The sequence below is a fragment of the Ahaetulla prasina genome, chromosome 5, assembly GCF_028640845.1.
Source record: "Ahaetulla prasina isolate Xishuangbanna chromosome 5, ASM2864084v1, whole genome shotgun sequence".
In the NCBI taxonomy this organism is placed as follows: domain Eukaryota; kingdom Metazoa; phylum Chordata; class Lepidosauria; order Squamata; family Colubridae; genus Ahaetulla; species Ahaetulla prasina.
In genome coordinates, this window is record NC_080543.1 from 23,480,301 (window position 1) to 23,504,899 (window position 24,599).

At 40.3% G+C, this 24,599-nt stretch overlaps 1 protein-coding gene across 2 annotated transcripts in view; it reads right to left on the reverse strand.

Annotated features, from left to right (window-relative positions):
* Positions 1-799: 799 nt before the first annotated feature.
* The window catches only part of EXPH5 (exophilin 5), a 68,406-nt gene continuing 44,606 nt past the window's right edge, over positions 800-24,599 (reverse strand). The window contains exons 1-4 of one of the 2 annotated variants that reach the window (XM_058185004.1): positions 22,369-22,619; positions 17,236-17,293; positions 10,999-11,116; positions 800-7,909 (exon numbers count right to left, since the gene is read on the reverse strand). In XM_058185004.1, the coding sequence (XP_058040987.1) occupies positions 3,150-7,909; positions 10,999-11,116; positions 17,236-17,283 (4,926 nt within the window). In that variant the 5' untranslated portion in view covers positions 17,284-17,293; positions 22,369-22,619 and the 3' untranslated portion in view covers positions 800-3,149. Of the gene's footprint in view, positions 7,910-10,998; positions 11,117-17,235; positions 17,294-22,368; positions 22,620-24,599 lie in introns of those variants that run through there. The other variant, XM_058185003.1, reaches the window with a different exon arrangement.

Below are 24,599 nucleotides of genomic sequence, written 5' to 3' on the forward strand. Positions count from 1 at the left end.
GTTCCATAGCTACTGTTTATTATGTTGTTGGACCTTGTAAATGGGCTGGAGGGGTGTTTGCACTCATGTACTGTCTTTGAGCATAACTTCTGGGCACAACTCTGTAAATTGAGCCAGAATGAAGTCTTGTTCCTATGGAAAGGATGAAAACGAATACTTCCATTGGAATGAGATTCCATCCAGCTGGGTGAAGGGCTGAGCATCCAGTTTCATTCTTTGAAAGAATGGCTAAATTGTGGGAGCATATTTCAATGCCCAGAATATTTGTCTATTCCTTGAATCCTTGGTGCCCTCTGAACCTGATTATTTTCTTGCAGACGTTTCATTAACCAAACTAGGTAACACCATCAGTACTTTGCAAGAAAACAACCAAACTCAGAAAGCACCAAGGACCCCTCATTTGAACCTTGAGCTACAAATATTCTCCTATATAGAACTACATCTTAATAGGGTTTATAACTTTCGGTACTGATCTAATGTATTGTTTACTGCTTAGAGTTTAGTAGAGATTTGTACTATGTTAACCAAGAATATTCCAGTTAAAGTGCGGTAGGGATAATTATCTGCACCTTTGTTTTTTGTTTACATGTTCTAATCTTTCTTACATATTAAAAATATTACATAAAGCCAAAAGAAGATGACATCTTGTAATAACAAAATAATTGACCCTAAACACTTGAATCCATTTTTGATGTCACAACTGTAAACAGGTCATTCAGGCATGTCTGCCCTGAAAATTAAGCATTTATTAAGCATTCAGAATGAAAGCAGAACACGAACAAGAAAAGCACCTTGTGAGTCAGTCATAAATATAGTCCATTTATTTAAAAATATTGGTAGTCAATATTAATAGTTTATTTCAAATGGAAAAAAAAAAGTTTCCCCTAGTTACATCTAAATGTGCTTGCACTGCAATATGCTGGCAAGGAATTCTGGGACGTAGTCCCAACGCATTTGAAGATACAAGGACTGGGGAAGGCTTGCATAAAACACAACACAAGTCGTCAACGTAAGACAGAAAAACACCAAATTTCTGGGGACAAACTGCTAAACTATAATCGAATGCCTACTATCAATATAGTGCCAAAACAGGATTGCTGTCTGTTGCCTTGTTCTACAAAGAAAATTCTATCAAACTGTAGAAGGAGCTTCTTATACAGTGCTGATAATAGAGTGGGACTTTTTCATACTTTGGACTTATCTACTGCCATTCACTCTGAAATAGCCTTTCTAATAAGCAATGGAGAGATGGTTTGGAAAATGCCACCAACCAAATCAGTCTTATAGTCCAAAATTGTTTTGAAAACCCCATGAAATTCATATATTTTTGAAGGCAAATCAGAAGATTTGGAATTATCTGGATTCCTCTTCTCCAACTAGAAACGAGAAACTACACGAGTCCTGGAGTTAACATATTTCTGTTCCCATCTGCTCCTCAGTTTCAGCTCTGTAACGTTGCTCTAGCTAGATGGACTTTGGAATGGGTGGTTCAGTTGCTATAGATTGACCTTCCCCATCTGAACTTGACTTACTTTGTAACGGAGTTTTTACCTGCCCATGCAAGCAAATACCAAACAGTTGTTTGCATTAACGAGATCAGGTTGCATTGAAGGATTTTTGCTCTTCAGTGGAATTACAGTTTTGTTTGCACAGGTAGCATACTGTAAAAACACCTGGATACATGGAACAGAAACTCATAGAAGAAAATATGGTCTGAAAATTGATCTCAAAACAAACAACATATTTATAATGTACAAGAGAACAAAAGTCATAAAAGCAAAGCACAGGAAAAAAAATACTAAAGAAGAGTTTTGTATGCGTGTAAATATATGTCCTTGCACGACATTTTGACTGCTCTCCGAGCTTGTCACATAGAAGTATTTTCAGTAAAAAAAAAGCTTCAATAAACTTTTACAAGGTCCAAAGTCTTTTTGTAATACAAAAAGCTACACAGCTTAATTAGGCCATATGCACAATTAATGCACATTTTTTCAAAATAATTCACATTTCAGGAATGTATTCTTACACGAACAGACCATTAATTAGAATCTTACTAGAATGGTTTCATTTACATGAACTAAAATATAAATATGCACTTTAGAAGTACTTTCAAGTGTAACTGCCATACAAAACAAATATTTAAATGTATACTGTACATTCAGTTCATACATAGTTCTTTAACAAAGTATTCAGCATTTCAGAATAACCAATTTTGTACATCATGTCAATAGACTGATTTTAAAAAACTAAAGAGGAAATCAGTGAACATGTAGCATTTTAAAATTTCACTATTTTGAATGAGAGAGTCTCTTGCAATAGCTTCAGCATGATTTGAAGCTTAAGAATAGCTACCTCATTGAAGTAGCTGCTTTCATTTTAATGCGGTTTTAATAAAACACACATTTTCTAATTAAAAGAATATATTTCTCATTTAGGATATTAAATATACACATGTTCTGAATCTTCCCTTTCTCCACTAAAACTTAGATGTTTTAGATTTGTTGAAACACAGAAAGGCCATCAATGTGTTGAATGCAAACATTCAACTGCTGATGAAAGCAGCCGTGTTATGATTATGTGCCAAAGTTGACTGGTACAAGGGACCTTGCTCTGAAAAAGCAGGCACACCCATTTGAGAACCAGTAGGATAATTCCTTTATTCTTTTCAGAGCCATTGGAGATTCAAATGTAGGGCGATTTTACCATTTAAAACAAATCCCGATTTTTGAGCTGATCACTAGAATGGCTAGGTTCACAAAACTCTTAACTTATGGCTTGCTTCACCATGGTTTATTGAATAAACCACATTTGGTTGAATTTAAGCAACACACAAAAAAGCACGCCACAGTTTATAAGCCATAGTGACTGAGTTCACCCTACCCTAATACCAAGTTTTATAATCTTGAGCATTCCCCAGATATGTGGACCTTAATTCCAAGAATATTTCTTAGAACTCTAGGAGTCCACATATTTAAGAAAAGCCAGAATTGTGAAAGGCTAGATCAGTGCAATATGTCCATTTAGTATCTGAATTCAAATTAGCGCATTTACAGAAAGCTAGTCAAGTTTCCAGTCCCCACCCTTTTATAAGCTATCAACCAACAAGTCAGCTAGTAATAGGTCGTTGCTTTCTACAGTTGTTGAGTTCCTCATAATTCTGATTCTTTCTCATACTCATGCAGATAATATTCATCATCTGTGGTGGTGTCAGAGTCAGAATCTGAAGAATACGCAGAGGCTTCTTCGTGGCAATCAAAAGGTTCGTTTGGGAACTGTTCTTCTGTAGCACTCGATTTCAACAGCTCCAACCCACGAAAGGAGTACCCATCTTCCCTTTTGATAGACCTGGAGTTCTTTAAAAGACATGGATTCCACAACCGTCCTTCCGTGAGTGACTTCTTTATGTTATCTAAGAAAGCCTGCTGTTGTTCTTTCCCAAAAATACCGAATTCAATGGAGGGGTACATGATACGTCGCGAGCCAAAGTTCCTATTATTCTCGTTGTATGCGTCCCAGTTCTCATTTTCATCACAGGACAACAGTTCAGAATAGGACTTAAACTTCCGATTATATCCGGGCTGTGTCAGGTTGTTTTTGGGGGGCAAATAATCATGCAGTTTTTGTGTATAGGAACTTTCAGAAAAATGTCGTTCACGCTGGGTTTTGTTGAGATTTAGAACTGGCTTGGCACAGGTTTGGTTTACATTTTTAAAGACGCCTGACTGCTCATTATCTTGATAATCATCACATTCTGCTTGAGAAGTCAATTTTTGCAGTGGGCAAATATTTGCCTTTGAATTATTTTTAATGTATGCATGTTTATCAGATAAAAGTGGAAAAGATGAAAGCTCACCAACTTTACAATGACCTCTTTTTTGGGGGTAAGCATCCATTCCTGCGCATTTGGAGAAAATGGGATGGTTGTTATTTTCTATAACTTTGCTACTTGTTTGTAAATTGTTGTTTAGCGCAGGCATAATTGATTTTGAAAATAAGATGCTAGAATTTTGGATGGTCTTTATATTTTTATCGCTTTGCCCAGAATGTTCTCTTTTCTGGTTGCACAAGTTTGTCAAAGGCCTCCTATCTTCATTAGCTTGCAATTTCTTAGTTTCCACTTTACTCAGTCTTGGAATATCAAATTCACCAGGTAGAAAAACCTGATTCTGATTCTCGTTCCCTGTTTGCCGGGAATCATCGGGTGAAATGAACAGTGGATGGTGGCTGCTCTTCTCTAATGGAAGTGCATCGTTTTGTGAAAATATGCAACTTACATGTGGTTTGGGACTTGAGTTTTTCTTATTAGAAAACTTTCGACTTGTTCTGCACATAGCTGCCAGTTTGTTTTTAACTGAAGACCTATTTTTCCTCTTTTCTATGTCATTAACTTTATTTTTAAGGCCATCCAGCGCAAGCTTACTTTCAGGTAGTAAACGCTCAGGCAAGTCCTGCGTAGGACCTGAATGCTGATCTTCAGAGCTAAGGTTCTCATTGTCCACACAGACTCTTTCAGACCTCTGTAAATATGTGCCAGTTTTGTGGAGGGCAGGATTTTGAGGCATCTCTTGCTGTTGGGGCCTCGAACATTCTACCGCATTCCCTTTGGGATGAACAGCTGCATTAGCTGAAAAAGCAGCATCCCCCGGCACTGTAAAATTCTGGGGATCTGAATGCATCTTGGTTGTTGAAATGGACGTTTCATTTCGGATACCTTCATTTCTCGGTGGAAAATGATGTCCCCTTTCAGAAATAATGCGGCATATATAACGAGCCCTTTCTTTGATCTCTGCAGCATTTCTAATTTTTTCTTTAGTGACATTTACTCGGGTGTCGACTTCTGGATACGCAGTGGGCTTTCTGTCCTGGATAACATCAATTAAATTGGAAGGAGGAATGCTTGCTGATGCTTCAGCAGACGGCTGACTACAGCCAGGACTCCCCTTTTGGCCATTTATCACAGAAGAAACTACAGAAATGTTCCCCAAAGAAATATTTTTGGAATTCAGTGAGTTAAGATGTAAGCTTTTATTAAGTTTTGGTGTCTCTGTCCATGGAGAAGAGTGCCTGCCAACATGCAAGTTAGACAGAATATTGGCGTTAGCTGTTTCAATCTCTTTTCTGCTGGGCTTGGGGCCATCCACAGGTAGCCTATTGGAAACTGCAAGTCCCAGCTCTTCTGTTCCTGATACAACTATTTCTTTTTTCTTACTCATTGAACAATGTGCTTGAGAATTATCTGCTGTTCCCACAATGGGATTTGAAACTTGGAGATCTTTAACAGGATTGCCTGTATTTTTTGAACCCTCTTGTATATCATCAGGAGCAGGCATTTTGCTAGGGGAAATAAGTTTCTCTCCTTTTTCTAAGCTGGATGGAAAAGCTACAGTTGTCATACCGACACGAACTTCATACTGCTTTTGAGGGCTCTCGGATTTTACTGGGGATGAGGGTGAATCTGCCTTTTTGGTATCTCCCAGGAAGACATCGCACAAAGTTTTTGAATGTTTCTGTGGTAAAGTATAATAAACCGAAATCAATTCATGGTATTTGACATTATCTTCGTCTATGCTTACTGTCAATGTGCTGGTAGTTTTATATTGCTTTAAAGGATTTTCTGCTTCTTCCTTTTCAGGAGAGAGAAAAATTGCTTTCTCTAGACCAAGCATCTCATCTCTTTTTTTCCGCTTGCTGCCAATTATATCAGTGCTCCCTGATGGGCAGTTAGGAGCTTGAATTAAATGCACGTGGTACTTTTTAATTTGTTTATTTTTTTCCTCAGCCATTTCTTTGGGTGACATGTTTAAGGATGAGCAGGATGAGCTGAACAGAGACCTCTTATCTCCCTTATTTGAATAAATATTCCCAAGTCTGTTTGATACATGGGCTTCTATGTTATCCTCCCCCATCCTCTTATTTCTGAAAGGAATTTTCCTCGTAGGGAGAGAGATGCGTTTTTTAGAGAGATCACTGCCATCAATACTAGCTGATTTTTGATATAATGTCTTCGGCGTTTTAGGAGATTTGAGAGGGCTGCTGCTGGGTGAGCCACAAATGCTACTACTAGTTGAATATCTAACAAATCTATTTGGCTGATGGAGTGTTTCAGCATACAAAAGAGGGAAATCATTGTTTGGAAGTACTTTGGGGTCTTCAGTGAAAACAGGGTTTAACATCTTGTCAGGGTTAAATGCTTTCAAAGTTTCCAGCTGGTGTTCCTCTTGAGGGTTACTTTGAAGAACTGACAGCTTTGAAGGATTAGCGATCAGGTGTGGGGGGCAAGCTTGCTTTACACTGTTGCTTTCAGTGCTGTTGTCTTCGTTTCTTTGGCCATTGTTAGTGTGAATGTTTAATAAACAAATGTTTTCAATGCGTCTTGAGGAATTTGCCTTGGCTTGCCTTTTTGAATTTAATATAAAAGGTGGATGAAGGGCTACACTCATAGGAGGGGTAGCTTGAGAAGAGACTGTAGGAGGGGACAACTGATATTCTGTTGGATTACTTGTTTTTATTTGTCCAAACGCTTGAATTGACGCTGGCTTTTTCATGTCCATACTATCCATTTTGTCTGACTGATCAGCACCATTCACCTCTTCCATGCCACACATTTTAGAGTTTTTCTTGGTTTGAAAGGGTTTAACAAACGTCTTTGAAGGCACTTGACTATCTCCACTAAAGTGACTCGGACTTGGTGCTGCATATTCAGTCTGGTTCTCCAAAGCAGCTGAGATATAAGTTGGACTTTTGTGCACGCCCTTTGAACACTTTACAAACCATTTGTTAGTTCCTCTTCCTAGATGGTCCCTAATCTTTGTGTATTCTGAGGCACAGTCACACATATGTTCACTTTGCCAAATGTCATTTTCCCCCCCGTAGTCACTTCGCCGGTCAATCGCCTGTTCGAAGTTTACATCAGGGACACGGTTACCATCCCTGAAATACTGATGGTGATTATGACGTCTAAAAAGATAATCCTCCGTTCTTCCAAAAGGAAGATTGTTTGGGGACGGGTTCATTTTACCACGAAATGATGAGTACCTGTAACATGGTTTGGAAACATTTTTCAATGGATGTAACACATAATTCTCCCGACTGTCGAAACACAGAGGGTCTATACGTCTCTCAGTGAATAAAGGATGGCTCTGGTTTGGTATTACTGGTCTGTAATTTGTTTTTGACCTAAAATTTTTATATCTTGCATTTTCCTCTGGAGAACAAAGATGTCTGTCCTTGAATGCTAAGTTAAATTCTATCAATGACTGTGTTCTACGAAGTCTGTTTGGATGTAGTGAATGTCTAGAAGACTGTGGCATATTCCATACAATAGATGAAAGAGGAATCCGTCTGGAATGATGCTGGAAGTTGACTTTTGTGAAGTCCATGTTGTTTTCCAAATCATGCTGTAAGGTACCGGTGGAAAACCCGTCAGCAGACATCAAAGACGAATGCCTTGTAAGGCAAGACAAAGAGTAACTTCTGCCCATTTTATTCTTGCACATGAAGTCCTTAGGACCAAATCCATTTCTGTATGATCCTGATGGAAATGCCAGCCTATCTTCTGAAGAACGTCCAAGAGAACAAGTAGAATATCCTCTCTTCAAAACAGAAGATCTCTCATCATGCACATCCCCATGTATGTATTTTTCTGGGTGATGCTGCTTCGTATAGTTATCATAAAGCCTCCTTGGTGTGAAGAGTGTTTTGTATTTATCTCTGGCTCTTAATGTCCTTGTTCTATCTGGGAAAAACAAGTTCTGGTCATTTCTCTGTACTTCTCTGAGGAAATTTGGTTGCACAACAGTGGAATGATGATGGATTTCTGATGCTGTGGAGCCATAGTTAATTGGAGTCCTTGAATTCATAGTATCTTGAGATTGTTCTTTTGCCAGCTGGTTATCCAGACTGTCCAAAACTAGTGAACAGAGAAGAAGGAAGGAATTAACTTTATTTTTCAACATTGACATAGATCAACCTGCTGTGAGTTATTGTTCTACATAAAATAAAATCCCCTATATATTTTAATTAAGACACCAGCATAGTAACAGATATACTTAAAAGCTTTTGATACACACTGTCAGAGGCATTTTTAAACACACAATTTTTCTCTCTCAATCATTCTATGAGGCTTTTGTTCTTTTTACTGAAATGCAATTTTCTTACAAGTTAAAACAGGTTAAAATCAATAGAAAACATTACAAAATCAGTATATTAGATTGAATGAATGTTGTTCCATGTGCTACTGGTTTTTCTCTAATCTTAATTTAAAGCTAATGTGCTTGTTATGGCACATTCTGTTGAAAGCAGGTAGCAGAATTCATAACTGAATTCATTTGCATCCTTACATACGATATACTTGAATAACAATGTATACTTGCTTGCTGGCTTTTCCTTTGAGTTAAATATTAAATCTAATTTGATTTCAAGAACATTTTCTAACTGCCAAGAATGTTGGGAGATTAATCTGCAAAGTATTTTCACCTTGGGGATGCAAGGTGTAATTATTATTTTTTGTGCTGCGTGTGTTAGCCTGCACCTAACATTCCTTAGTTCACTTAGGGGGAGAAGATAACCCTTTCCATATCAATTATTTAACTGAGGTACAAAAATAAACACTTCAAAAGAACAAAAGTTTAACTCTCCTACAATGACTTGCCTCTGAAGAACCATCTAATCACACCACTGAAATTCAGTAACAACCTGACAATACTGTCAGTGACATTTTATGTGCTTTTCAGTGTAAATTAAGGATCAAGCCAGGTATCATTTCTCCATGAATGGGATTTAAAACATTTATTTTACCCCTTATCTTCAACCCCAAAATTGAAAAGAATGGGCCCATTCTGCGTACTCTGGTGAGGTCACCTTATCCCTAGCCATAATCTCTATGCCAGTGTTTCTCCATCTAGGCAATCTTAAAATATGTGGGCTTCAACCTCCAGAATTCTCCAGCTTGCTTTGAAGGTTGAACATATCTTTAAGTTGTTAAGGTTGAGAAACACTGAAATGTGGGCTCAAAATCTGAAAATATGAACACCCAAGTAGAGAGTATTTTTTGTCTCTGCTCTGTGAGGAAAAATAGGAATATCTGAATATTTTAACATGGAGGAAAGGATTAAGGAGAAGCATCAGAAAGTTTAAGAGAGTCCTGAAGTTTCTGGAGGGATTATTATGGCTGCTCCCACAACATCTAATCTTCTCCATTTATTTTTAGGGAGTGCTTTTCCTGTCTTTATTTGGGTGGTTAGTGAGGATTACCAAAGTGCTGCACAGAATGTACTACAGAAACCACACACAATGTTAAAACAGCAAGAAGATGAAGCTTTGAGGAAGCAGAGCAAGAAAGAAGACGAACTGCGTCTCAAGGACTATCTTTCATTCTCTACTGATTCAGCCTTACAATTCAATACAGTCTGTTCAAACAACACTAATACAACTAACTATATGTTGATTGGTGGTGGGTTTTTTGGTAGTTTTCCTGGACAACGACACCCAATTAATGTCCCCCATGCAGCAACAGTAGCGCCACTGTAGCTAAAGGACGCACTCAAAATTTTTGACGAGTGTCAGTTCTTGTCTGGGTAGATTGCATTAACGCCTGAAGGTAAACAGGATGACTATTGATACATTGGAAGGTAATAATCCCATTATGTGATTATCTAATTCATTTATTACTCTGCTCAGAGGATCTTGGTGAAACTACAGGGCAGTCTGCCCCAGGCTATTGTCCTATACACACATTTACTTTCAACTCCAGAATTCTTGGAAAGCATTGCCAGTAAACTGACTGGGAACTGAAGTTTCGCACATTCGGAAAGCACCAGCTGTAGGCCACAGTGGCATTACAGGTGGTCCTTGTTTAACATCCGCTTATTCAGCGACTGTTCAAACTGATAATGGTGCTGAACAAATGGCAATTATGACTAGTTCTTACGCTTAAGTGTCACAGTATCCCTGCAGTTACACGATCGTAAATCAGGCACTCAACACAGGCACACAATTACGTCATCACCATTTGCAATCTCCTTTGCAAGCTTCCTAAAACAAATATGAAGCCAGTTCATAATTGTATTATAAGTATTAAAAGTATCACGTGACATCCTCATTTAATGACCCACACTTAACAATGGCGACTAGAATAGAACAGAACAGAATAACAGAGTTGGAAAGGACCTTGGAGGTCTTCTAGTCCAACCCCCTGCCCAGGCAGGAAACCCTACATCAATTGAGACAAATGGCTATCCAACATCTTCTTAAAAACTTCCAGTGTTGGAGCATTTACAATTTCTGGATGCAAGTTGTTCCAGTGATTGATTGTTCTGTCAGGAAATTTCTCCTTAGTTCTAAGTTGCTTCTCTCCTTGATTAGTTTCCACCAATTGCTTCTTGTCCTGCCCTCAGGTGCTTTGGCAAATATCTTGACTCCTTCTTCTTTGTAGCATCCCCTGAGTATCAGAACACTGCTATCATGTCACCCCTAGTCCTTCTTTTCATCAAACTACACATACCCAGTTCCAGCAAATGTTCTTTATAGGTTTTAGCCTCCAGTCCCCTAATCATCTTTTTTGCTCTTCTCTGTACTCTTTCTAGAGTCTCCACATCTTTTTTACATCGTGGCGACCAAAGCTGAATGCAGTATTCCAAGTGTGGCCTTATCAAGGCATTATAAAGTGATCTTGATTCTACCCCTCTGTTTATGCAGCTAGCTCATATTTAAGTGATTGTCCACTAGGACTCCAAGATCCCTTTCACAGTTACCACTATTGAGCAAGGTAGCACCTATACTGTCCCTGTGCATCTGGTTTTTCTTGCCTAGAAGTGCCGAGTTTCTGTGGCTGAGTGCTGCATTCACATGACATTGCACTTTTTAACTAAGTTACTTGGTAGGAGACGTTACGTCATTAACTGAGGACTAGCTGAATATATGAATGTGTTTTAGAGTTGTACCACTTTCATACCCAGAGTTTGCAGGTCATGTACAATGAAGAGCAGAGTATGAATTTACCTTTTAAAAGCTCATTTTCCAGCTCCTCATTCCACGTTGACGTGTTGTCCATCACATCAGCGATGTTTGCATCAAGGAATTTATTTGTGGGTTCAGAGGGCAAAGAGGAGTTGCATGTCTGGGTTTACAAAGAGAACAAATGAAGAAAACAGATTTTTTTTTCAACCTAGTAAAAGCACTGAATAGCTACAGTATCTCTTACTTCAATTCTCTTCTATGGTAATATTAATAGTATCTTGGCTACAGAAGTGGCCTAATTTCAACGTTTGCACATTTTTCTCTCTTGCAGATAAACTGCTTTAGCACACCTTAATTTAGTTCTAAACTCTTCAACAATTAAGGCAAATGATGCAAAAATTGGCCACATCTGCAACAAATATGGAGTAGAAATTCATAATTATAGCTTCTGAACATTACAGCTGAAAAGCAATTTTCTGAATGAATAGACATGCTCTCCTTGAATGGGGAAAAAATATTCTTGGATTTATCACAATCATTAAAATTAAATTGAAATATACAAATATCAATAATGTTTTTCTAACATAAATTCTTTCATAAATTCTAACATAACATAAATTCTTTCCTTTCCCACCCAGGGAAGGGAAGGGAAAGGAAGAGAAGGGAAGGGAAAGGAAGGGAAAGGGAAAGGAAGGGAAGGGAAAAGAGGAAAGTGGAAGGGAGAAGAGAGAAGGAAGGGAAAGGAAGGGAAGGGAAAAGAGGAAAGTGGAAGGGAGAAGAGAGAAGGAAGGGAAAGGAAAGGAGGGAGGGGAAAGGGAGGGGAGGGAGAAGGAAAGGAGAGGAGAGGAGAGGAAAGGGAGGAGAGGAGGGGAGAGGAGAGGAAAGCGAGGGGAGGGAGAAGGAAAGGAAAGGAAAAGAAAGGAAAGGAAAGGAATGTACATAATTGAAAGAAAAATACAAATAAGGATATATTGTAATACTGGGTCCAAGAGCCAACAATATTTTGGCTAACTGTTTTGGTTAAATATTTGTTAACTCAGAGGTTCCCAATCTTTTTCGGTTTGCGGCTCCCATAACACTTCGGATTTTTTCCGCGGCTCCCTTAATAGGTACATCCGATTTTTTTTTTAATTTTTGTCTTTTTTTCTGAATTTTTTTCTGAAAGCTGAAATCTTTTCTGTTAACTTTAAAATGTGCATATTGCCTCCTTGTAAAGAGAGATTCAACACATTCAACTTTTCAAAGATATCACATAGGTATGTGAGTTTAATCAAAAAGTCTGTTTCTACAAAGTGTTTGGCATACTCATGTTTTGCTGATGGACGCGCCGTCTCCTTTGATGGGAGCGGCCTCTGTGGAACTTTCCCAGGCGTGGGGGTCCCTGCTTCGGTCTCGGAGTTTGGCCTCTCGCGATCCCCTTGTTCCCTCGGGTCTCCGCCTTGTGGAGGAGGTGGCTGTTCTCGCCTCCAGCCTGGCTCACCTGGGAGGAACCAACGGGGTGGTTTTGCTATTTTCTGCGCAGCCCCTCTTTCCCGATGCCGTCGAGCGTGGTGGCCGCGGCCGTGTTGGGCAGCGTGTCGGGTGGTCTGGGAGGCCAGTGGCGTCACGGGCAGACTGGAGGGGAGGTGCGCCATTGCTTCGTCAGGCAGCGGGTCTGGGCGGGCGCTGTGGTTCAGGCGGGCGGGCGGGGCCGGAGCTCGCGCTTCTCCTTTGGTCCGTCGTCGGCGTCTGCCGTCTTCCTGCCTGCTGTGGCCTGCCCCGCGGGGGGTGTGGGTGCGGCTGCGTGGGGGTCCCTTGGCTTTTGGAGTTGTCCCGAGTTGCGGTGTGCGAGTCCCGGTTGCTGCGGCCGTGTCCAGCTTTGTGCGTCTGGGATCTCGCGGCACCGCGTGTGGAGCGGACGCTGCTTCTTCGCGGCGCCCTTGTGGCAGTGGCGCGGCTCCCTGGGGAGCCGCGGCTCACAGTTTGGGAATCACTGTGTTAACTGATTATCATCAAACTTCTTCATGGAATCTTGGAATACAGAACTTTAGTTTTGTGGTTAAAGCACCAGGTGGGAAAGCAGGAGAAAGCTGGGAATACACATCATGGTTATATATGGGAGTGGGCTTCAAAAATTTTAACTAGGGGTTCTCTGCCTGGTTGCTGGGTGAGGGTGGCCATGGTGGGCATGGCCTAGTCATCCTCCTGAATCACGGCAGAGGAGGGCGTTTTTGCCCACCCTGGGCCTTGGAGGCTTTTCTTGAGCCTCTGGGAGGGCAAAAACGGCCTCCCCAGGCTCTGGAGGCCTGCTGGAGGCCAGAAACAGTCCTTTTCCTTTTCCGGCATTCCCAAACTTCCAGTAGGCCCAGTTTTCGCCCTTCCCAAGCCTCCACGTGCACCCTGCACTTACCTGCATCCAAAATGGACCGTGTGGGGACTCCTGGGAGGGGAGGGGTGGGCGGGGCCAGCCAGGAGTGAGATTTGGAGGTTCTCCGAACTGCACAGAATCTTAGCTAGAGGTTCTCCCAAACCCCTGCGAACCCCCAGCAGCCCACCCCTGATTATATACATATGCAATAGGCAATTAGCATTTTCATCTGCTCTCAAAGCAACATCTTCCTTGCCATTACAGGCTACTCAAGTAATTAAATTTGCCCTGCTTTCCCATCTACTTAGTCAGCAGAGTTTAGGAATCAGACTGCCCTTTGGGGACATGGTAATGTTCAGGAATTCTCCAGTGCCTGCACCTTACAGAAGACTTTAGCAGACACAGCAGGTGGAAAGACACCCTTCCCCCCCAGTTCCAACAAATACAATATTTTATTTATTCATTTGAAACACTAAAACAGCCATCTGTATTTTCAGGGAACTCCCAATCGAAGATTAAAAGGCATGTAAAACCACTTGAAAAACTATAAAACCCAACCAATTTAAACATAAATCATTTAAAATAACAAAAACCTGGGGCCAATCCATCCTAACATGCCATTCATTGTGCAATCTTCTTCCAACACTTGGAAGGAAAAGTCAGGTATTTAAAGCCTTAATGAAAGTTAAAAGGGTTTGAGAGGAACTTCAGGGGGCAAGATATTCCATAGGGCAGGGGCTGCCACAGAAAAAACATGCTTCCTGGTTCCCTATGAGATGACAATATTTGGGGGAAGGAGCCAACATGACAGGTGTTTGCAAAAGCTAAGCTTAATTTTTTTTAAAGGCAGACTTTAGTCTTTGGCTCACAAATGATGGAATCACTATATTAGATTAAGGTCAGAAAAAGTGGACCGACTGTGTTGATGATTTCCAAAGACAGTCCCGGCAGTTCTTTTGAAATGAAGGGGATCATGACAGGTGGGTAGAATAATTTCTCACTAGGTCCCTAAAGCCCTAGCTTGAAAGAATTGTTCTCATCATTCAAAGGTTATAGATATCCTCCAGTTGTGACATATGCATTGTAGTCACCAAGAGAGTCTAGAATAATTATGACAGTGGCAGAGTGGGTGTACTTGCATCAGTGGTGGGATTCAACATTTTTTACTACTGGTTCTGTGGACGTGGCTTAGTGGGCATGGCATGGCTTAGTGGTGTGGCTTGGTGGCCATGGCAGGGGAAGGATACTGTAAAATCTCCATTCCCTCCCCAATCCAGGGGAAGGATACTACAAAATCCCCATTTCCTCCCGATCAGCCGGGACTTGGGCGGCAGAGAATAGATGGGGGTGGGGCCAGTCAGAGGTGGTATTTACCGGTTCTCCAGAACTGGTCAGAACCTGCTGAATACCATCTCTGACTTGCATGTATGACATAACCGCAAAACAAATTCAGAGCTACGTGCAGAAGAAAATTCTTGAAGAGCATCTCCTTCAACCCCTGGGACCATTTTCTTAATGTCAAGACAATGTTTGTTTCGCTATCCCTAACAGTGAAATCTCATGAGTGGAACAGAGAACAAAGAAACGAATGGCGTAAGGATGTTTATGCCATTTTTTAAAATTTATAAATGTTTATCTTGTTTCCCATTCATCCTCAAAAGGATCACAGGCAATTCATAAATAAGAAAATAATGGGATCCATAATACAAATAAAAGAACAATTGAAGGGTAGAAGATAAGAAGAAACCAAAGACGAAATCAGAGCAAAGTAACAATTATAATTAATTAATAAAATAGCGGGCTTTTTTAAAAAATAAAAAAGGCTGGAGATATTTTTAAAAATTTAATAATTGTATCACAAATACCAGCAAGAAAACTCTTCTTATGGATCCTTGTTCTGCTGACATCACTTTTCGAATAGAGTCCGAATAAAATCTTAAATTCATGCATGAGCTAAAATTCACCACGGTTTGTCAGTTCTAAACTTTGAACCTGTTATTACATATTAAAAAGGGGCTGAAAAATTGGATACAGAACTTGTGTTTTATTTCCTGTCAATTTTCTTTAAATGGCATTGATGAGAGTGCAATTACTACAGGTAGTTCTTGAGGCAGAACCATAATTGGGACCAGAATTTCCACTGTAAGCAAAGTGGTTGTTAAGTGAATCACGCCCAATTTTATGACCTTTTTAAAAAAATATTTGAATTTATATCCCGCCCTTCTCCGAAGACTCAGGGCGGCTTACACTGTGTTAAGCAATAGTCTTCATCCATTTGTATATTATATACAAAGTCAACTTTATTGCTCCCAACAATCTGGGTCCTCATTTTACCTACCTTATAAAGGATGGAAGGCTGAGTCAACCTTGGGCCTGGTGGGACTTGAACTTGCAGTAATTGCAAGCAGCTGTGTTAATAACAGACAGACTTAGTCTGCTGAGCCACCAGAGGCCCTTGGTTTTGCCTTGGTTAAGCGAATTATTACAGTTGCTAAGTGAATCTCATGATCATAAAAGAAATCCGGTTTCCCGATTGACTTTGCTTATTGGAAGCCATCTGGGAAGGCTGCAAATGGTGATCACATGACCCTCAGATGCTACAGCCATTTTAAATACATGCCACTTGCCAAGCACCTGGAGTTTGATCACATGGTTGTGGGAATGCTGTTAATGCTCATGTCAATCATTTTTTTTCAATGCTTTTGTAACTTCAAATGTTCGCCAAATGAATGGTTGTTAAGTTGAGGACTGTCTGTAACTTCATTCCCCAGCTGGGTTTCTTACAGTGCAGGCACTGTACAATCAATGTTTTAATTGCATCTATTCTGCTGGGGTGATTGATCAAACAGGATAAAGAATTCTGATCTTCATGCAGCCATGAAACTCAATGGAAATATCTAAACCCACTGAAAATATTTAAGTTTTCATCTAACTTACCACATGAAAAAGGATAAGGATGAGAGAGACTATATTTATTCCACCCTTACCTCATAGAAGATATAAATGTACTAATAAAATGTCTACACTCTGTACCTTCAGAAACCAGTAAGAACAATAATACGGCTCACATCCTTCCCACCAGGCACCAGAACTATCCATATTGTTGCTGTCCAATTCAACTTCATCCTAGGTCAAGGGTCTGCAAACATGGCTCCTTTAAGACTTGTGGACTTCAACTCCCAGAGTTCCTCAGCCAGCAAAAATGGCTGAGGAACTCTGGGAGTTGAAGTCCACAAGTCTTAAAAGAGCCAAATTTGCAGACCCCTGTCCTAGGTCAATGCTTGGGAGAAGAGTCAAGTCTTCATGGCCTTCTGGAAAGCTAACAGCATAGGGATATGGGGACTGAATCTCAGATGGGACCTGTTTAAAAGATTTGAGGTGGCTATGAAGAAGGTGTGAATCAGTGGTGAGTTTCTATTGGTTCTTCCTGGTTCGAGCGAACCGTTAGCGGCAGTGGTGGGAGGCTCTGCCCACTCACCTGGATGTCATCATGGATGCTCTGCGCATACGTAGAAGGTTCTGTGCATGCACAGAAGCGCCGTGCATGAACTAAGCAAGCAAGGCATTCGCGCGCTCACAGTTCCAAACCGGCAGCGAAGGTAAGTGAAACCCACTACTGGTGTGCATGTGAGATCTCACCAGATGGCAATGTTTGAGGAAAGGGACCTGGAGTATGCCCACTCTCTGTGACCTGGTAGAACGGACCAATACAAGGACTCTTTCCTGCTAACTTGGTCTCTTTCTTATCCTTTAAAGTAGTTTCAATAGGTTAGGATCAAATTGGCAATGCTTCCCAACATAGTGTATTAAATGTGCAGTATTATAAGTATCATGTTTTGATCATCAGTAAGATTCTGCAAAACAAGGAAGCAAATATGAAATGAGTAATATTGCTTGTAGCACTTGGATCATAAAACTGTTAAATGACCGACCGTTGCCATTTCTTCTGCTTTGAAAGATGTGTGGGCACCCGAAGTCATGTGGTCATGTCTGTAAAGAAGAATTTGAAGTGTTAATTTTTCACTGCATGCATCAAGTCATTGCAATCAGAATCACAAGTGAAAACTATCTATACTGCCTGAATATCAAGAAACTTCACATTAAATCACCCTGATAAGAAAGTAATATTCTATTGCAATCCTCAGTTTATCTTTTTGGGGTATACACAGCAAAATAGTAAAACGGTCCTTCACAAAATTGAATTTCACATGAATTTAAGATTTTTATTTTTATTACTGGATTCGTGGAAAACACTATTATGATTTGTTAAAATAGCAATGCTTTGTTAATTGAATGTTAGCTTAATTCATGCATGTAAGCCATAATACAATTTGATTTTGTTTAGCATTGCAGTCTATAAATCTTAGTTATCATTGCAGTGATGTAAAGTTTTCTGCCTTGGATATCAGTATTTATATAAATTACAGTTTTATTACACCTTTTTAATGATTCTGACATTTCCTAAACCCCGGGGAATTTCAGGATATTTGCTAATGCCAACGTGCAAAAATCTCAATTACACTATTATGTTATAGTGTTATAGCATGTTATTACAGAGTTATAATAATTCATATTATATTATGAATTCACATTCTCTTTATTATGTCTTTACTCTAATGGGTGATGCATGCTGCAGCAGTTTTTAACATGTTAAAAAACAAACTATAATGCATTTATTGTCAGAGTTCCAGAAAAAAAACCTGGTTGGAGATTTATATTGATTTGGAATAAAATAAATTATTACTACAATCTAAACTAGAATAATCCTTAATCTAAACTTCTGAATACAGATTTTTCATGTAGAATTATAGAGATGCTTACTTTAGAGTCTCTAACGGAAGGCATTCTGAATGGTGAATCTTTGTAATTGATTAATAATATATCTCAATTCAGACTCTTGCCTATCCAAAAGACTGTGATTACAAAATTAACATGGATTTTACCATAGTTAGAATGGATAATTATTCTTAACCAAGATTTATAGAATTATAGAAATATAGAATTATAAATCTGCATTATAGAATTATAGAAATATTAGCATCTAGGGATAGGTGATTGGCAGCCTTTGAGTGAAGCACAAAGTCCTTCAAATTCAAAACATTTCAAATGTATGATACTGTGTTCCATGCTCAAAACACCTTGCTGCCTGTTTGAAAAATTTGTGGAGTTATTCTGACCACTCTGGAAAAGTTTCAAGCTTCAAACAGCAATCATTCAAGCTGGAAACACCTGTTTCAAGTAGAAAACAGGTACTTCAAACTAAAAAGTATTTCTGGAATGATTGGGACATTTCCAGTAACAGATAACCCATCCGGAAACTGCAACAATTGTGATGTTGAACCAGAACATTTCATGCTCAGGAAAAAAAAATCCAGAGTATTTTGCATATATCCCTGTGTCCCTCTTTTACGGGCCTCAGAGATTTTTTTCTGACCCAGAGAGCTGAAAATGAAAGCAGTTTCTTGCCATGTGGACATAGGAAATAGATGAGAACCGTACTGCAAGTCTTAAACTAAAATATCACATTTAAAATAATGCTCTCCTCGAAAACCTTGAACTAGGAAGCAAATTTTGGGGGGTTATCCACATTATAGCCCTTATGACACGTATCCTCATTGCAATTTTTATCCAAGCTACACAGTGGTGGGTTTCAAATTTTTTTACCACCAGTTCTGGGGGTGTGGCTTGGTGGGTGTAGCTTATGGGTATGGCAGGGAAAGGATACTGTAAAATCTCCATTCCCTCCCCAATCCAGGGGAAGGATACCGCAAAATCCCCATTTCCTCCCGATCAGCTGGTTCTTGGGAGGCAGAGAATAGATGGGGGCGGGGCCAGTCAGAACTTTTACTACCAGTTCTCCGAACTACTCAAAATTTCCACTACCGGTTCTCCAGAACTGGTCAGAACCTGCTGAAACCCACCTCTGAAGCTACCTTAACAGACAAGAGGCAGTACCTTATGCCAAAAGGCAGTAAGGTAGCCAAAAGGCAGGAATATGGATGTGCTGCACCACATCTAGTACAAATATATTCATGCCTTATTCAACAGGATGCTAGAATTCCCAGAAAGCCTATATAGCCAACAGCGAAGTCTGCTGGAAGTTATCATTTAAGGAGAACCTGGAAGGACATGAGGTGCCTCCTTTCTAGTGGAAATTATGTGGATCCTTTTCTGAACAATATAAAGACATGGTGCAGTGGAATCTAACAAGCAGTTCAAGATAATGCAACTTGGAAAGCCCTAAAAATACTAATCATTTTTTAGAAGTTGGATGATTAATTACAACAGGTCTTCAACTGGAGTGGGACTGACTCACTATCTTCCTCTTTGGCCTTTTATTTTTATTCAGCAAACTTCTGCTTTTTGATGTTTTAATTAATCCTATAGAAATGGAATGATAAACGTTTGGTAAGTCATGATAAACTGCTCAAAAGGAGCATATGATGATTATTCTGAAGTAAGTTTCTAGATCCATTTATTTATTAAGCATTCCCAAGCAAACATTTTTCCTGGTCTTTATATTTCTGTTTTCTAGCTGGTTTTCTAATTCTTTCTAGAAGCAACTCCTACTGATGCAGGTAAATATCCACATAGACATATGTGGGATTGACAGAATAAACTTTGACAGAGAGAAAAGATGAAAGCTGGCATTTATATCCAAAGCACATGAAATTTAAATGGGAGCTAAAACAACACGTTGCAGAATGGAATTTGAACACTCAGGATTCCAGCCATTCCTTATGTTTTCAAAGTTTTAACTTCCATAAGGCAATTGGCAAGCCCAGTTCCCCCAAATTGTTCCATGCTGTTTCTGATTTCCCCATCCTGCTAAGTAGTTATATGAACATCTACAAAACGTGGTGTCTGAATTTTGAACCCCTTGTCCATGGGGATGCTGCAATGGTTGTAAGTGTGAAAAACGGTCATAAGTCACTTTTTTCAGTGCTGTTGCAACTTCAAACGATCACTAAATGAACTGTTGTATGTCAAGGGCTACCTGTATACTTCTTTAAAGGAAATTATACGCAGACCATACCTCTTCCCCCTTAATGGGAAGTTACAAATACATACTTCTCTCAACCTCTGAGAGGTTGAGGGGCCTCTGGTGGCTCAGACTGTTAAGACAGTCTGTTTTAAAAACACAGCTGCTTGCAATTACTGCAGGTTCAAGTCCCACTAGGCCCAAGGTTGACTCAGCCTTCCATCCTTTATAAAGTAGGTAAAATGAGAACCCAGATTGTTGGGAGCAATAAGTTGACTTTGTATATAATATACAAATGGATGAAGACTATTGCTTAACATATTGTAAGCCGCCCTGAGTCTTTGGAGAAGGGCAGGATATAAATGCAAATTAAAAAAAACCCGCAAAGAAGACAGTTTGACTGGCTAATATGGCCCATTTTCTAGACTCATTTTTACAATCCTTGCTTTTTTTATTTTGCAATTAATACAAATCCTTGAATGCAATCCCTTGTGAGTGGGGATTAGATCCCTTTAACAGGGAGGAATCTGAGGCCAAGTAAATGATTCAACGTTTAAACTTATTGGTCCTGTAGATCGATAGTGGGAGATACTGGTGGCCTCAGTGGGTATGAGATTAGGCAAACAAATTACAAATATTAAATATTAAAGCTCTTGCAAGCTTTTTTTATAACTACTTTTTAGAAATTATACTACGAAGCTCTGCCTCAAGCCAGCCAGGCTGTTCAAATAATGAAATAACTTCTTGCTTCCCCTATGGTCAAGCAAATGTCCTTCTACCCATTTCCCAGACAGAGAAAAATTCATTTACTGAATTTTTTACTCATCTCATGGCTTATTAGAAGGCATTAAAAATTATTTAATTCCTTACAGTGGGAAGTTATAAATTCCTAACATTAAAAACAATATCAATTATGAACTGCAGATATTATCTCAACAGTTGGCTAGTCCCAGCCAGTTTATCAAGGCAGAACGCAGGTCAAATCCAATAAAACTGCCAGTTTGTTTCACATTCGCTAAGCAAATGTGAAAATTGCTTATAACGTGATTGCCTTTAATACTGTTTCACCTTGGAGCTGTTATCTATTCGAGGTGGTGAAATGAAAGCAATTCATTAACAAGAGTAAAGAATTTAATCTCATTCCGTATCTATGTCTATAGAAATATTCATTGCCTAATTTTTCTTTCAAGCGTCTGCTAACTGGCGAGAGAAACCACTTACAGAAGAGGGGGGAAAACAGCAGCAACAACAACAACATCTACACTCCCACTACCACCACAACTATACTTGCCGTAAACATTATCAATATAAAGTTACTGGATTAATCCAATCTTTAATTTCACTAACTTTTAAAATGCATCAAGCAAATTAACTGGGAATGCTACCTTTTCCCAGTTGCTCTTTGTTTAATTGCAATCCCAATTAAAAAAAAAAACAATAGATGCCATGGTTTCAGAGGGTATAAAGCAGGGGTCTCCAACCTTGGCAACTCTAAGACTTGTGGACTTCAACTCCTAGAAAGCTGGCTGAGGAACCAGCAAAGCTGGCTGAGGAACTCTGGGCGTTGAAGTCCACAAATCTTAAAGTTGCCAAAGTTGGAGACCCCTGGTATAAAGGATGAGGTACAGAATCAAGGTAGAAGAAAGAGAGAGAGAAAGAGGGAGGGAGGGAAGGAGGGAGAGGGGAAGAGAGCGAGAGAGGGAGAGGGGAAGAGAGGTAGGGGTAGGAGGAGAGAGAGAGGGAGGGAGGAAAAGAGGGAGAGGGGAAGAGAGAGGGAGAGAGAAAGAGAGAGTGAGGGAAGGAGGGAGAAGGGAAGAGAGGGAGGGGTGGGGAGTGAGGGAGAGGGAGACGTGTAACCAGGAGAGAGAGAGAAATATAACACTCCTCCACCCCCCTTCAGAGCAATCCGATGATTAATTTAATTTCATAGTAAACAAAGTGGAATGAAAGCACGTTGCTAAACGGAGCAAAGTAGGACAAGCTGGAGTTCTAGTTAAAATCCCCTGCAACGCTAAATCGTCTTCTGAAGGTGCGCTTTCCTCCCGCCCACCCTTCCCGTGTGCAAAGGGGGAGTTTTGCTTACCACGTCAACAACTTCCCTTGCCAGTAAACAGTTTTGTCTGCCCGCTCACATGGCTGGTTTTCTTTCCTTTTCTTTTCTTGCACTTCGCCTTTCAAGCGAAACCTTCTCTTTCTCTCGGGGGTTTGCAATTCACGCTTTCATTAGAGACCCTTCTTTTGCCAGCCTCTTTTTTCGTCCACCGGCAGCCGATTAGGCATTCACGGAAGCTTCAACTTTATTGTGCTCCAGCAGCAGCAGCAGCAGCAAGTATAAACTGGCTCGCTGGCATGCTTGGGGTGTCTGAATGAATTTTCCCTCCCAGATTGCTTTGTCATTTATTTGCAATGTGCTCGCAGGCAGGGAAGAACAAGTTGAAAGGTCCAAGCGCCCTGCAATGTTATGTTTGTTTTTTAATTTTTAATTCTTTTTTTTTTTTTTGGCGGGGAAAACTGATGGGGCAGATAGAAAAAAAACCTCAGCTAGGTTTTGACACCTGCTGATGTGTGGTTTCCGGCAAGTGGAAAAGTCCTCAAAACAGTTTACAGCTGGTGCATTTATTCCTTAAGCTTTTCAGCTGGAAAAATCAAAAGCTCAAAGGTCTTTTTTCTCATTCCCTAAGATTCCCTTCGTCTAAGATCGGTGGAAAGGGAAACAGCCCTGGTGCTTCGAGATCAGGGGTGTCAAATTCGATTTCATTGAGGGCTGCGTCAGGGTTGTGTTTGACCTGGGGGGGGATATGGGGGGGCATTTCGTGTTGGGGTGCTTATGGTGGCCAGAGTGCTAATGATAATGGGCTCCCCAGCTCCGTTTCCGGCTGCGATGGCCTCCTGCCACCCTCCGCCAATGAAAACGGAGCTCAGGACGCCACCCTATTCGCTTAAGAACTGGGGCAGGAAAAGTTGTAAAATGGGGCAGAACTCACTTAACAACTGTCTTGCTTAGCAGCAGAAATTTTGGGATTGACTGTAGTCGTAAGTCAAGGACTACCTGTACTTCCTTAAGTCAGTAAAATGCATTCATCTTATGAGGACTTCAAGAAATATGTTTCCAGCTCCCCAACCCTGAATTATTCACTCTGGCTTCTCTAGGAGAAAGTAGCAGATAATGGGCAAAGAGCAAAATCCCTGGAGAAGATGAGATAACTTTATTGTCATTTTTTTACTGCGAGCACACCAGCCCACATTAAAAATGAAAAGCTGTTGCCTGCTCTCAAGAGAAAGTGTATATATTTACCCAAACACATACATAACACATATACACATGCTATATACATACAGATTGGACTGCAAGGTGATCAAACCGGTCACTCCTAGAGGAGATCAACCCTGATTGCTCTTTAGAAGGCCAGATCCTGAAGATGAAACACAAATATTTCGGCCACCTAATGAGAAGGAAGGACTCGCTGGAGAAGAGCCTAATGCTGGGAACGACTGAGGGCAAAAGAAGAAAGGGACGACAGAGAACGAGGTGGCTGGATGGAGTCACTGAAGCAGTCGGTGTGAGCTTAAATGGACTCCAGAGGATGGTAGAGGACAGGAAGGCCTGGAGGGTTGCGATGGGTCGGACACGACTTTGCAACTAACAACAACAAAAATATACATACAGAACTGGTCTCGGGGGAAACAATTTTGAGTTAGATGGACAAGATGGCTATATTGGTATGGAGGATTTCTGAGTCAAGGCTACTAGAAAGCTACTGAAATGTCCCTCTCAGAATAACAGAGTCTTCTAATCCAACCCCCTGCTCAAGTAGGAAATCCTATATATTTTCAGGCAAACGGTTGTCCACTCTCTTCTTTAAAAATGTGCAACATCCCACAAGTTTTGAAACTTGTTTTGTACAGGTATTACAATGGCATTCCATCAACAATTCACTGACACAGTCCTGAGAACAGTTTCTCCACCGATCACAGGCTGTAAGTTTGAAAGAATGCAGGCTACAGCAACCTCCATCACTTCTATTAAAGCAAGCATGAACTGCCTAGTTTCCTCCTTTCTGCCTATCTTAGGGGTGTCAAACTCGTGGGCTGAATGCTTCACGCACTGGCCATGCCCATGCCCGGTTTAGTGAAGGGCAAAAAAGTCACGATGGATCACGTGACACCACGAGTTTGACACCCCTGCCCTAACTCATTGCAGCTTCCCCTAATTCCCCCTTCCATTCATTTTGAATGAATGGAGCAGGAATTCTACCTTTCTCTGGGTCTAGTTTTCCTATTTTCTAGTTTTCCTATTTTCTGGGAACGTTTCTG